The sequence below is a fragment of the Sinocyclocheilus rhinocerous genome, unplaced genomic scaffold (assembly GCF_001515625.1).
Source record: "Sinocyclocheilus rhinocerous isolate Xijiao unplaced genomic scaffold, SAMN03320098_v1.1 scaffold383, whole genome shotgun sequence".
NCBI lineage: Eukaryota > Metazoa > Chordata > Actinopteri > Cypriniformes > Cyprinidae > Sinocyclocheilus > Sinocyclocheilus rhinocerous.
Genome location: NW_015643560.1, coordinates 394,380 through 409,786, shown reverse-complemented (window position 1 = coordinate 409,786; position 15,407 = coordinate 394,380). Strand labels below are relative to the sequence as shown.

General features: G+C 38.3%; 1 protein-coding gene across 8 annotated transcripts in view; it reads left to right on the top strand.

Moving 5' to 3' along the window:
• Window positions 1–12,715, top strand: part of pbx4 (pre-B-cell leukemia transcription factor 4) — a 37,356-nt gene extending 24,641 nt beyond the window's left edge. For 2 of the 8 annotated variants that reach the window (XM_016574818.1, XM_016574815.1), the window contains 7 exons: window positions 272–516; window positions 869–1,059; window positions 1,977–2,112; window positions 4,271–4,427; window positions 6,811–6,917; window positions 9,180–9,272; window positions 11,617–12,715. In XM_016574818.1, coding sequence (XP_016430304.1) covers window positions 272–516; window positions 869–1,059; window positions 1,977–2,112; window positions 4,271–4,427; window positions 6,811–6,917; window positions 9,180–9,272; window positions 11,617–11,709 — 1,022 coding nt within the window. In that variant the 3' untranslated portion in view covers window positions 11,710–12,715. The remainder of the gene's footprint in view (window positions 1–271; window positions 517–868; window positions 1,060–1,976; window positions 2,113–4,270; window positions 4,428–6,810; window positions 6,918–9,179; window positions 9,273–11,616) is intronic. The other 6 variants (XM_016574822.1, XM_016574820.1, XM_016574819.1 and 3 more) reach the window with 5 other exon arrangements.
• The last annotated feature ends 2,692 nt before the right edge of the window (window positions 12,716–15,407 follow it).

Below are 15,407 nucleotides of genomic sequence, written 5' to 3'. Positions count from 1 at the left end.
GTGCCGCTGTCCTGCAGAGTTTAGCTCTAACCCTAATCAAACACACCTGAACAATCAAGGTCTTCAGGATTACTAAGGCTACAGACTAGTGAGTTTTTTTTTTTTCAGGGTTGGAGCTGAACTCTGCAGGACTGCGGCTCTCTAGGACCGAACTTGCCTACCCCTGGTATAGGGAAAGAAGTACCCTTAATTCTACATGGTGTGATGTGACTGGTTTCTGAAAGTTCTCCATCTGATTGACCCTGTTGTGCTGTCGTCTTGTCTTCTGCAGTGCTGAGCATCAGAGGTGTACAGGAGGAGGACCCTCCAGATCCCCAGATCATGCGTCTGGATAACATGCTGCTGGCCGAGGGAGTGTCTGGGCCCGAGAAGGGCGGCGGATCAGCGGCGGCGGCCGCAGCTGCAGCAGCGGCTGGAGGATCACCTAATGACAGCAGCATCGAGCACTCAGACTATAGAGCCAAACTCGCACAGATCCGCCAGATCTACCACTCCGAACTAGAGAAATATGAACAGGTGAGACTCAGACCCCCGTCTGACCTTTTAAGTAATTTCAGCAGATTCTTGTGGGTTTGTGTATGTAATTGTTTCTTTTTTCTTTTTTCAAATCAAATTTACTGATTTCATCCACTGGTGGAGTGATAATGAGAGGGAAGTAATAATGATGTCTTTCAGAAATTTTAGGTTTTATTTCATATACATATTTGCCATTCAAACGTTTGGCTTGTTTTTTTGTCCAAGAAATTTATTAAGTTAAGAAATTAATACTTTTATTCAGCAAAGAAGCATTAGAGGCTTCTTTCAAAAACTTTTAATGGTAATGTATATTTGCATGTATGTAATGATCCTCAAATCTATTTGAAAACAGGCTTGCAGTGAGTTCACCAATCACGTGATGAACTTACTGAGGGAACAGTCCCGCACACGGCCTATCTCGCCCAAAGAGATCGAGCGCATGGTGGCCATCATCCACCGCAAGTTCAGCTCCATCCAGATGCAGCTCAAGCAGAGCACCTGTGAGGCCGTCATGATCCTTCGCTCTCGCTTCCTTGATGCCAGGTGTATATGGATGGGAGTGTAGACGAGGTGCTCGTATAGGTGTGAGCGATGGACTCGTAGCAGGAAGTTGACAGAGGTCTTGCTTTAATTCAGTGCCGGAGAGGTGTGTACTTATGGCTGCTTGTGCTTATAGTGACAGTACATGCTCCGCTATTATTGGACCAGTGCCTCGTGCTCCGGCATGCCACTGAGGTACCATGCTGCCCTCTGCTGCCTCAGCCAGGAATTGCACACTTAATTTAGTAGTTTCTATGGTATAGGGCAGGGGTAGGCAAGTTTTTTTTGTCCAAGAAATTTATTAAGTTAAGAAATTAATACTTTTATTCAGCAAAGAAGCATTAGAGGCTTCTTTCAAAAACTTTTAATGGTAATGTATATTTGCATGTATGTAATGATCCTCAAATCTATTTGAAAACAGGCTTGCAGTGAGTTCACCAATCACGTGATGAACCTGCTGAGGGAACAGTCCCGCACACGGCCTATTTCACCCAAAGAGATCGAGCGCATGGTGGCCATCATCCACCGCAAGTTCAGCTCCATCCAGATGCAGCTCAAGCAGAGCACCTGTGAGGCCGTCATGATCCTTCGCTCTCGCTTCCTTGATGCCAGGTGTGTGTCTGCTTGTTTGATCTGTGGCTGTTTCAAATGTAGGTGTCTTATTCTGTTGTGCTGCACTATTCCACTAATTATCAATGAAACACTCCACTTACTTTGTCCTCAGACGTAAGAGACGCAACTTCAAACTTCAAGAAGCAAAGGTGCTGAATGAGTTCATGATCCTTCGCTCTCGCTTCCTTGATGCCAGGTGTGTGTCTGCTTGTTTGATCTGTGGCTGTTTCAAATGTAGGTGTCTTATTCTGTTGTGCTGCACTATTCCACTAATTATCAATGCATTTTTCCACTTACTTTGTCCTCAGACGTAAGAGACGCAACTTCAATAAGCAAGCCACAGAGGTGCTGAATGAGTACTTCTACTCTCACCTCTCCAACCCTTACCCCAGTGAGGAAGCCAAGGAAGAGTTGGCCAAGAAATGTGGGATCACTGTCTCTCAGGTATAGTCGCGCATGGCCTACAAATGTCCCATGTGTATTGCAAAACCTGAAATCCAGTTTTCCAATAATGGCGCGTTAGGAAAAATGTCCTGGAAAATATTTTTTTTCCGGCCCCATTTTTATTTTAATGAAATTTATGCAGCTTTGCCAAACAAGTTTTTCATAAAATATAGAAATTACAGGATCATTTAAGCATCAGTAATTAGTTTGTTGAGATATGTCCTGTCAATAACGTTGCATCATGTCCATAATTCTGCTGTTAGCACCTGAGTGTCATGAAACAACTAAAAAAATCACAAGCAGATACAGATCAGTCTCTGCTTAAGCATTATTTCCATTCTCCTAAGTAGTTAGTGATGGGAATTACTGACATCACACATTTCGCAAAGATAAGCACTTTTTGCCCATATTGCAGTGATTTAAAAATATTATGAAAAGTCTGTCGTCATTTATTCACCCTTATGTTGTTCCAAACTCGTAAAAGTTTGGTTCATCTTCGAAACACAAATGAAGAGATTATTAATGAAACGTGAGTGATTTCTGTCCCTCCATTGAAAGTCCTTTACACCAAAACCTTGATGCTTCAAAAAGTTCATAAAGACAAGTACATTACAAAAGTAATTCATGAGAATCGAGTGGGTTAATCCAAGTTTTCTGGTAACTTAATATGATGAACAAATTTAATTTAGGCTTTTATTCACACATAAACATTGATTATTGCACATACATAGAGCACATCAAATATGGTAAACAGAAGATAAAACATACCAGCGTAATTATTAATCATAATATATTCATTTGTGTTTTGGAAAAGTCTTTCAGGTTTTAAATGACATGACTTTAACTGTATTTTCAGTTTTTAGGTGAACTATCCCTTTAACTACAACTGCAGAGTTGAGCTGTGAACTTGTGCTGCGTTCACATCATGTCAGACTTCCCGTAATTACAAGTTTCCCACTTGTAAAAAACTGTTCATGTTTGTTGAACTCCTAATAACAAGTTGGAAACATTTTATGACCGCTCCATTTCCTCCCACGTAACTTGTGAAGTCAAAACAGCCAAAATAGCAGCAGCTTCAAAAGTTACAGTTAGCAACTTCTGCACATTTCTGTTTGATCAGTCCACAGAAATTATTTTAGTGCAGAAATTCTTTGACTAACAATAGAAGAAACAATTAGGAAACATTTGCAGCTAATGTTAGCAAAAATTTGTGTGATCAGAGAAGCTACAGCTATCATGTACAGTTGACATTAGATATCTAGATGGCTACCTACATAATGGAATGAGATGACATTTTGAACAATTTGTTGATAAATTATTATTATTATTTTATTTATTTAATTTTTTGATATCACTCAAAAATGATTTCACAAGAAGGAAGTCTTATTCAACATTTCCTAATGGCAGATGGGCTACTCTTGTTTCCAGTGTATGTTTTTGATTCAGCTGTGATGAAAACAAGATGCAGGAAGCACCGTTAGAGGGAACCTTCTAATTGAGTGCATTGCAGAAATATTCATTTAAAAATCATTTCTGTAAATAAATGATGGCAGTATACCACACTACCTTTGAAAAGTTTGGGGTCGGTAAGATTTTTTTAAAGAATCATTTCTCTTATTCATACCAAGGCTGCAATTATTTAAACCGTGATACTGTGAAATATTGGTACAATTTGAATATATTTTGAAATGTAATTTATTCTTGTGATGCAAAGCTGAATTTTCAGCATAATTACTCCAGTCTCCAATGTCTCATGATCCTTCAGAAATCATTCCAGTATGTGGATTTATTATAAGTGTTGGAAACACTGCTTAATATTTTTGTGGAAACGGTGATACATTTTCCCAGGATTCTTTTGATGAACAAAAAATTTAAAAGAACAGCATTTAATTAAAATGGAAATCTTTTGTAACAATGTAAACGTCTTTACTGTCACAATCAATTTAATGCATACTTGCAGAAAAACAGTAGTGTAAACTGCAGTTGTGTAAGTTTAGTTCAGCAGAAAGCAGTGACATCGGCTGGATGAGCACAGAATGAGAATCAGTGTTAGAATCCTTTAAATTAAAATTTTAATTATTTGAAATGTACAGTAATGTCTTTTAGTTGTAGTTCACTGTGATGAAATTGTTGTCTGATTAGAGTTGTTTCACCTCAGGTCTCGAATTGGTTTGGCAACAAGAGAATTCGGTACAAGAAGAACATTGGTAAGTTCCAAGAGGAAGCAAACCTGTACGCCGTTAAAACAGCCGTGGATGCTGCCAATGTGTCGGCACAGGCCAGCCAGGCAAACTCTCCAGCAACACCCAACTCAGGTAAAGTGCACAGCAGCCCACCCATCATCTCTAGCAGATAGTGAAGCTACACTACGCACACCACTTGCCACAATCACACTCCTGTCTACATGCGCTTCATGCTATTTTCTTTCCATTTCAGTTCTGTTCTCAAGTCTGTTCTTGTCTGTCCATCTTTTTTCCCTGTCATAGAGAATGCTTGTTTGTTTGTATTTGCATCATGCACTTGCTGGGTGAGATTTAGATGTTGTCGATCTGGGTTGCGCTGTAAAGCTGATCTGATTGTATCTAGGTAACAGCTGTTTTGTAAACATCTTCAGGATAAATCCGTCATAGTGTTGTTTTTCTTTGGACCTGGGCGGTATGACGGCATACATCACACATTCGTAGAAAAGTGTTTATGAATGGGTATTGTTAGGCACAACATGACACAGAGTTTAGTTTACGGTTACATAACAACATCACATTAATATGACATTGTATAGATAGGAAGCTGATGTGCGATCACAGGTTTCAGGCTCAGTCAGTGTTTTTGAACTTATGCCAGACTTGTTTATTTGTTATGAATAATCGTATTTTTTGTTTCACATCCATCATGTTACAGAGGAAAAAATGCAAATGAAAACTACTTCATCTCATTTGATTAAAGCAGGGTTTCCCAAACCGGGGTGTGTGAGGAAACTGCAGGGGTTTTGTAAGTTCATGAAAAGCTAAAAATGACTTAAATCATTAAAAAATATATATATTTTTAATAAATCAATAAAGATTAAGGTAAATAAATGATAAACTATTATTATTATCCATACAAAAACAATTACTGAAAAGTTTAAATCTATTCATTTTCCTACATGTCATGTGACCATTAATCGTGAACATGCAAATATGTTGTTAAATTATTAAAATATTAAATTAAAATCTCAAGGGATACTTAAGTAATTATTTGGCTGACTTTGGGAATCCCTGGATTAAAATATTTAATCAGAATTGGATTGTCTAAATGTGGACGTGACCAAATTGTTGTTCAATTAAACATTTGTCTGTTGAATTTCCATCATGTTATATGAAGTCACTTATGATTTTGATCATACCTCCCACTCTCATCTCTGGCCATCTGAACATTTACTTTCATTTCTGGTTTTGCATGACTGTTTCCTCTAAGGCAGAGGTAGGCAAACTTGGCCCTTCCAGGCCACTTTCCTTCAGAGTTTAGCTCCAACCCTAATCAAACACACCTGAACCAGCTAATCATTGTGTTCAAGACTTCTAGAAGGCTACAGGCAGGTGAGTTTTATCAGGGTTGGATCAAATCTCTGCAGAAAAGTGGCCTGGAAGGGCCAAGTTTGCCCATCACTGCTCTAAGGCTATGGCAATAACCAATAACTTTCCATTGATGATTCCCTCTTTTTTTTTTTTTTTTTTTATCTCTGCCTAAATTCTTGATGCTGTTTTGGCTTTTTATTTGTTTAACATTTTCATTTTACTTTCATATGCACATGCACATCCACACACACTTGTTTAGAGTAGTTGAACCTCTATTTGCTCAGGAAGCAGAATGGATAAGGTAGGTGATTTAACTTGGTGTCGTCATTTTTAACAATACTCTGTCAACACGTATATTTTTAAACCCCATCCACATATCCTGTTACATATCCGGTGGCTGGCGTACCAACAATGCATCTCATCATCTAGAGGAAGTAGGATGTCGAGTTGTATACCTTCATGTAACGCAACAGTCCGCATCAGCACATACGTGATCGCTGCTTCCCATTGTTCACCTGTTTTGTTCTGTCGTCTCTAGTCAGCGGAAGTAGTCAAACAGAATGATTCCCTCCTTTTTTTTTTTTTTTGTTTATCTCTGCCTAAATTCTTGATGCTGTTTTGGCTTTTTATTTGTTTAACATTTTCATTTTACTTTCATATGCACATGCACATCCACACACACTTGTTTAGAGTAGTTGAACCTCTATTTGCTCAGGAAGCAGAATGGATAAGGTAGGTGATTTAACTTGGTGTCGTCATTTTTAACAATACTCTGTCAACACGTATATTTTTAAACCCCATCCACATATCCTGTTACATATCCGGTGGCTGGCGTACCAACAATGCATCTCATCATCTAGAGGAAGTAGGATGTCGAGTTGTATACCTTCATGTAACGCAACAGTCCGCATCAGCACATACGTGATCGCTGCTTCCCATTGTTCACCTGTTTTGTTCTGTCGTCTCTAGTCAGCGGAAGTAGTCAAACAGATTATCATGACCGTCTTGGATTTGGGAATGTGGCTTGTCCTGATATTCATGCTCCGCATAGACAGCAGACGGATTTTCACCACACACTGTAGGCTTTTCTAAAACCCAACCCAGGCAGGGTTGTGTGCCTGATGGGCTGCGTGTATTGCTGCAGGGTCTTCTGGGTCGTACACCCTCTCTCACGCAGGAGACGCCTACCTCGGGCTGCGTTCACTCGACGAGGATGGCGTCAGCGTCACTCCCGCTGTGCAGCAGCAGCAGGTAGGCACTGAGGACGTCCCCTCAATGCCCTTCCTCTTCCATACCTGCTCACAGTGTAGTGCTCTCTTCCCCTTTCCCCAAAGCTACAGCCCCAACCTGTGACATTCGCCTTAGCGGATACTTAGAAGTGTAGAGCTCTATCCTGGAAACGAACTCCACCATCTTCCCTGTGGCATTGCTTCATTTCATTTCTTCTGTCATGTCCTTGGCCATTCCTTTGTCTCCTTCCTGTTAGATGAACGCTTTTCATCAAGGGCTCAACAGTAAGGATGTACTACTGATGTTTTGGGTCAGTGTTTCTGAACAGTCACCTGCCCCATCACACCACTACTACATGTGTTTTTATGACTCGCAAATTTCGAAGTGTAATGTCCTGTGAATTTTTTTTCTTCCTATAAATACAACTTTTGTACTTGCCTAAGGTTATTTTTTTAATTAATAAATGTTTTAAATAATTTATTTTAAATATTATTCATTTTTATTTTTAACATTGTATATTAGAATTAAATGTCTTAATTGCACTACTGTTAAAGTTTGTTTTGTAATGTTTTTGAAAAAGTCTATTATGTGTTATAAGTAGGGATGCAGCGATACCGATACTGGCCTCCTGCACCTCATACTCGTTAAAATGCCCCGATACCAAACGCCGATACCACACAGCATGTGATAAGCGCCATATTCAAACAAAGAAACACTGACAACAGACAGCAGAAAGGAGTTATGGATGTCTACTACGAGTTTCTGTACCCAATATTTAAAAAATGTACAAATGCAATAAAAATATTGGTATCGTCATCGGTATCGGCAAGTACCAAAAATAAAAGTATCGGTATCGGGCGAGTACTGGAAAAAGTGGTATCGGTGCATCCCTAGTTATAAGTCATAAATATTTATGTTAAGAGAATTTTAAATTTTATTTAAAAAAAATTTTAAAGGCAGTGTAGGTGATTTGGTTCAAAAAAATTTGTTATGCTGGTTGAAAGTCTCTTCACATCCCGATAGCAATCACTAATTGGTCTAAATGTATTTAGACGTATTTATATCATCTGTGGAAGCCATAGGACCATAAAATGTTTGACCAATCATATCCTTCAGGCCGAGGGCTATGATAGGCTGTTCTACCTGCCTGTCAACATTCGTGCAGATATGATACGTCATCAGCACGTTCCATTACACTATTGCAGACCGAGTGAGAATGTAAGGTGTTATTATTGTAATATTATGTGCTTATGCTTTGTACTGTTCTCACCGTTGAATGAGACATGAGGTAATCTGACAGCACTGCATTCAGTCCTCCATCAGCGCCGTCTCTCATCGTGTCTCTGGTCTGCCTTTGAGAACTTTCAAATGTTTCTGATTGATATACATATCTGATGTGTGGTAATGTTATTCACATCTAAACACTTAGTTCTCATTCTTTTCTTATATTTCAGTTTTTCTTTTTTAATAAATCTGCAAAAATGTCAACAATTCTGTGTTTTTCTGTCAATATGGGGTGCTGTGGGTACATTAATGAGGAAAAAAAATTAACTTAAATGATTTTAGTAAATGGCTGCAATATAACAAAGAGTGAAAAATTTAAGGGGGTCTGAATACTTTCCGTACCCACTGTGTGTATATATATATATATACACACACATTTAATGGTCTGGTTTTAAAATCAAAAGAAACATGAAATGTGCTACTATATCAGTTTGAGCCACTAAAGAGCGCAGAGTGGATCACTTTACATGAGGGATGCACTGAAATAGTGCAGTGCAAATCAGTTTGGACTAAAAGGGATAGTTTGCCCAAAAATGAAAATACTGTCATCATTTACTCACCCTCATGATGTTTCAAACTCAAAAGACTTTCGTTCATCTTCAAAACACAGATGAAGATATGTTTAATACTCAATTATCATTTTTGTCTTTCCATTGAAAGTCTGTGCAACAAAACTTTGACACTCATAATCCTTAACAATCAAGTCTTCTGAAGAGACACAATCGCTTTAATATGCCGAACCAATTCAATTTAGGCCTTTATTCACACATAAACATGTCAGTTATGTCAGAATGTTCATTTTCTTTTATGAACTATAAACAGACAGGGCATCATCATATTAGAGAATGATGTGGTATAGGCAGTGCATTGACTCTGAACTGATACATATATAAAATGATATTTATTTAATATGAGTTTGTTTGTGTTTGTGAGCATAAATATGGAAAATGTCATTAATGTAATGTATTTGTGGTGATGCTGTTATGTGATGTATGTGTGCTACAGGTGGATATCCTGCACCGTGCTACACACCTGACGGCAGGCTATGAAGATTTGTCAGGAAGTCCTCTTTACACCCCACACCATCTAAACGTGAGTACAGCACTGACACACACACACACACATTTTCAAGCAACAGACTGCTTGTTAAAAGAAAAATTAAACCATTTGCTATTTGTGTAAAAGTTAGAACCTGGAATGATTTTCAGTTAAATTTCACAAAGAGCATTAATCTGATGAGAATCTCTGTTGCTCTTCGTGTTGACGTAGACCTAAAGATCATTGATCATTCTGCAATTTGTGGCTTGTATGTTTCCTGTTTCAACACGTTTTATGTTCTGGTGTGAATACTCTCTAGATGCTTATCAGTCAGCTGCAGCTAAATACTGTTACTGTATGGACACACTATTTGAACAAACTCCTAACACTAAGAATTAAATAAATTTTTATAGAAATTCTTAAATAATTTTAGGGATGCACCGATACCAATTTTTCCAGGACTCGCCCGATACGGATACTTTTATTTTTGGTACTTGCCGATACCGAGTACCGATACCATTATTTTCATTGCATTTGTACATTTTTTTTAAATATTGGGTACAGAAACCAAAAGAGTATGTATAATGTTGGCATGCTGTCAACCAGGTTCATGCAAACCACCTGAACTTCAATTTTTTTCCTAGACTCGGTCTGAATAATTTTTGGTCCCAAATTTGTATCAATTTTACTGGTAGTCCACTGTATGAAGAATTTTTGGGTATAATATTTCACAGTTTACTTTATTTTGCTATCCTCACTTGCTGTCCTACACCCACTAGTAAAAAAAAATATCAAAAATTATAAATGGTCTCTGAATAATTTTTGGTTTGACTGTATATCCTTCTGTTATTTTCACACTTAATTATGCCCATTAAAATGTATTTTACAAGTTTTTGTTACTTTCACTGTTCATTTTTTTCTCTCTCTATGGTAGCCTACATCTTTAATTTAATAGCATTAGAGCTGCTCCATTGCAACGGGTTAATACTGTAATCACGCGCTTTGCTGTAAAAACGCAGGGAACCACTCGTTATAAATCTCCTAACTGTGATATTTTCAGAAATAGAAGTCGCGTTTTTTCATCTGAAACGTGCAGCGATTTATTTTCCAAAGCCACTCATATAATGCAGAAACACTCATGAAGCAAGCAAAACACGCGCAACGCGTGCACGTATTTGTACTGGTGCAGAATGAGAGGGACAAGTACAGTACAGCCTAGCGCATTTCACACAGGCTGTTAGTTTAACTTTCGCCAGAAAGTCGTGTATGCTTAAGAGTGAACATAAATGACGTTTATAGTGGATGCCCTTATAAATTGTCTTATATTTACGATTTAGTTTTAATCCAAATGATGCGTGCTAAGTGAGCGAAACCAATAAAGATCACACAACAGAAGTGCGCGCTCTCTCTCTCTCCCTCCCTCCCTACCAACCATTAAGTAACTTGTGCGTTGTTTTACTTACTACTTTTTGACATATCTGACAGAACTACAAACTGCGGGGCATTTTAAAGAGTACGAGTACAGGAGCTCAGTATCGGGCCCGATACCGATACCAGTATCGGTGCATACCTAAATAATTTGAAGTATTATGCCGTTTTATATCTTTTTTTAATTATTATAATTACACTACCGTGCTGAAAACATTGAGGTCGGTAAGATTTTTTTTTACTGTTATTGAAAGAAGTCTGTTATGCTCACCAAGGCTGCATTTATTTGATCGAAATACAGTAATATTATGAAATATTATACCAATTTAAAATAACTTAAAATATATTCTATTTAAATAGATTTTCAAAAGTTGTATTTCTGTGATGCAAAGTTTAATTTTCAGCATTATTACTCCAGTCTTCAGAGTCACATGATCCTTCAGAAATCATTTTAATATGCTGATTTGCTGTTCAAGAAACATTTCTCATTATTGTCAATGTTAAAAACAGTTTTTTGTGGAAACCTGATACATTAAGTATTCATTTCTTTTAAAATATTCTTGCTGACCCTAAACTTTGGAATGGGAGTGTATCATTTTCATATAAATACACAATGATTTCATTCATCTATATACAATATTCCATACATCCTTATTGTTTTGCTGCAAATTGGTTGCAACCCTATGGTTTCCAGTCACTGCTTCTGACTTTCTCACAAAACAATCTGTCCTGCATTGTTCAACGTTGTTTTAAGCACAAATCCTGTCAATAACACTTTTTCTTTCTTTCTTGATATCTCTTTGGATTTGAGACTTTAGTCTTTGCAACTTTACAGATCTTCTTTATGCACCAAGAGCTTGTAACACTCCAAAGAGAAAGAAAAAATTTAAATCGCATCATATGACCCCTTTAAAAAGTCTTGTTTCATTGCCTGTGCTACTTGACCTCATACATGTGACTCTCTCCACAGGCTAACAACAGCTGGCAAGACAACACCAACCCTTCCTCCATCACCTCTCCACCAGGACCACCTGGCAGCATCCACTCTGACACCTCCAGCTAATGAGGCTGACGCTACACACACACACACAGAGCATCTCATCATCCAGTCTCGCCCGTTCTCTCCTGCTCACAGCTTTCGTCCTTCACTCTAGCAGATGTCAAAGGTCTTCCATAGTCCTCATTCCACTTGGTGTGCCAGGGTTCACACGCTGGACCAGACTGAAACACACGCACACGCACTCCTCGAGCAAAAGACGCACAACGTCACATTTGCTGAGGATGAGAAAAAACACACATCCTCCTCAAAGGTCTTCACAAAGGGTGGACGGTCTATGCCCAACTCCATGTTACCTTTCCTGTTTCGACCTGTCATGATGGGGATTACGCAACAGCTCCCTCCTCGCTTGTACCAAAGTGCTGTCAACGGTTGTTGCACCTTCTGCTCTTCGTAGAACAACCTCAGACAACTAAACCATGAAAACGCCATTCAGCCTGTTTTTTAATATGGTTTCCAGTCGCTGCTTCTGGCTTTCTCACAAAACAATCTGTCCTGCATTGTTCAACGTTGTGTTAAGCACAAATCCTGTCAATAACACTTGAGCTGCTGGTTGGATGGAGAGAGAGAGAGATCCAGATCCATCAGTGTAAAGGTACGCTGGACATTTGAACACTCTGACTAGCTGATCGCAGGAGAGTACGGTGTGCAACGAGGGAAACGTGAAGAGTTCACCGAAGAGCGATAGATGTGCGGTCGGCTACTACGTGTTTCCTCAGTCCACTGTCTCAACAGAGAGACCTTGTTTTGAATAGTTTAGCTACAGTATTTTTTCCTGCAGCCTTTTGTCCCCCTCAGAGATGCACCAGCCACCAAATAAAAGACTCGACAAGAACTCTAAGCCCTTGTGTTCGGGAAAGGGGTTGGACGGATAGCTGGAGTATTCGTTTGGGTATTTAGAAATATTTTTAAAGGGAAAGAAAAAAAAATGCCACTGTCTTCCATGCATGTAGGGTGTTGAGATGTTTTAGTGATTCCATTTAGCCTAACTTTTATTTTTAATTTTTTGACATAAAAAAAATATTGTAAAAGGAGAGGGTGTGAGGAACAGACCAAATAAACAAATGAACTTCTCCAGAAATTAAAACGTCATACTGCCCAATCCAGTACTTCGTGCTGGTGTTTGGTGATATTTTATCGCACGTTTTCACAACAGGCATCCGCGACACACCGACCACGTTTCGCGAAAACCTTTCTGAGGAGGCCATAGCAGCTAACCAATCATTCTGACCACGTAAACCGTTACAGATATCATGACGTTTTTTTGGTTTGCCGTGTGCTATGGCCTCTCATGTTACTGTGTTGTGTGTGTACGGGTGTCTGTTTTCTAAGGGTTGGGTCGTCTAGTCACTCACTCGTGCTTTTGAACTGATTGTATTGTACGTGCAATTGAAAGCACCTGTTCCTTGGTAAAGCATGCGGTCTTTTTTTTTTTCTTTTGTTGTTGTTGCCTACAATTTCACTAAACAAAGGAACTCTGTTGTTTTGTAGTCAGTTAACATAGCCAAGCAACAAGGGCTTTTCTCCTTTCAAATTTAACCAAAAATAAGCACTGGATGTGTTGTGATTTGAAACAGATGGACTAAAGCTAGTAGAGGAACATCAGATGAATTTATATTTACTTTTTCCAGACAAGTTGTTTGTATTCCCGGAACTTGTTTTTATGTTTTGCGTGGGTTTTTTTTCCCCCTCTATTTTTTTTCCCCCAAGTTTACCTTTAGTCGCGGAAGCACCAGGGCGTTTTGATATATGAATGGAAATTCTATATATTACACAAAGGACTAAATAACATTGAAATGTAAATTGGGGTTTTGTTTATATGTACACATGGAAAAACTAACTCTGAGGAGCTTTCCCAGTTATTATTGTGTCCTCTATAGATTACTGTTAGTTATAAACATTTCATATGGATATCTCCAACTAATGCTATTACTACACCAAATTTCTTTGTTTTTGTTTTTTTTCTATCAGTCATCTATGGATGTCACTGTACAGATTGTGGAATGTTTCAGTGTATTTTCTCTTTTTGTATGCTTTTATTTTTGTTGTTTTTTTTTAAGCGCTGGGGGCTTTGGATTCACTCATGAGCAAGAGTAATATTTGTTAGTCTTTGTAATATTCATTTTAGCGTTTCATTTACATTTGATTTGGATCGGGAGTCTCGAGTGTTATTTTTGTTGTGTGTGTGGTTTCGTCAAAGCTGGTAGCATTTGTTTGAGGTGCTGTGAAAATCCCACTACTAACTGACAAGAAGAAAAATAGGAATACATTTGGAGTAAATGCATAAGCTATGTAACAGAATAATGATTTTGAACACTACATATCATAGGTAGATTTGGAGTTCCTAAATGTCTTTTTCCCCAAAAGTGCATCCATAGAATCTGTTTGGAAACTTGGGGTTATGATCTGAGGTGGATTCCACAGCACCGTATCAAATGACATCAGCATTTTTTTCTCGATTTTTATCATTATTTTACTAGAATTGTAGTACACGCTTCCTTCTGTATTTACCATTCTCTCCCTCCTCTCTACCTCTCCTCTCTCCATTTCACTTGTATATAAACCCCACCATTTTCAGACTTGGTAGTCTGTATAAACTCCTTTTATACCTCAACTTTAGAACTGTTCTAGTGAGAGCGAAAAAAAAGAAATATGAGAAAATTGTAGTGTTCCTTATTAGAAAAACAAAAACTAATAAAATAATCTAGTGTGCTTTTGAGCCTGTAGTTTTTTTTCTTTTCTTGTTGCTGTTCATTAAGGGGCTATTTGCATGTTACAATCCGTAAAATGATCTGGTTAAGGCAGTTATGAATGGGTCTCGCCCTGCCTGAATATTTATGCGGCATAAGGACAATAATATGAGGATCACAATAAATCAGACCTTTTCTCCTCATCGCAAATTGATTATGTGGGTGAAATGAAACAGCCCACAGTCTGCACAGATTAGAAACATGGCAAAACCAGACATCAGGAATCAGGGCCATTGTTCGTTTCAGGCTTTCTAGATCAAAATATTTCTGAAGAAAAGTCAACAATTCATGATCATAAGAATCGAATATCATTTATCAACAAAACCGATCACCGCCATGATGTCAGGGTGTCCCTGTGTGGTTGCTAGGGTTGCTGTTAGTATGTTGCTTGGTTTTTACACAGTGGTCCAAGTCTGTGTTACTCTGGTCTCAGTATAAGGCAAAGCTCCTTTTTCGGTTTAAGTTTATAGGATTTCAATGCCAATGTCTTATTATTAGGGTTTTATGAGGGTAAATTTAAAGGGATAGTTCACCCAAAAATGAAAATTCTGTCATTAATTAATCTGTCAGCTGCGTCACGCGGATATGTTGTTTTCGTTCAAATCAAAGCGTAAACAACGTAGAAAACGTATCCGCGTGGCGCAGCTGACACAGAATAGCATACGCTGTTTACGTTCAGTGGATATTCTCCAAAATGGCACCAGGGTGACACGGAGGAGACGAATTGTTGAATAAAGTCGTTATTTTTGTTTTCTTTGCGTACAAAAAGTATTCTGGTAGCTTCGTAAAATTACAGTTGAACCCCTGATGTCACATGGATTATTTTACCGATCTCTTTGCTACGTTTCTGGACCTTGATCGTGGTAATTACATTGCTGTCTATGGGAGGGTCAGAGAGCTCTCAGAATTAATCAAAAATATCTTAATTTGTGTTCTGAAGATGAACGGAGGTCT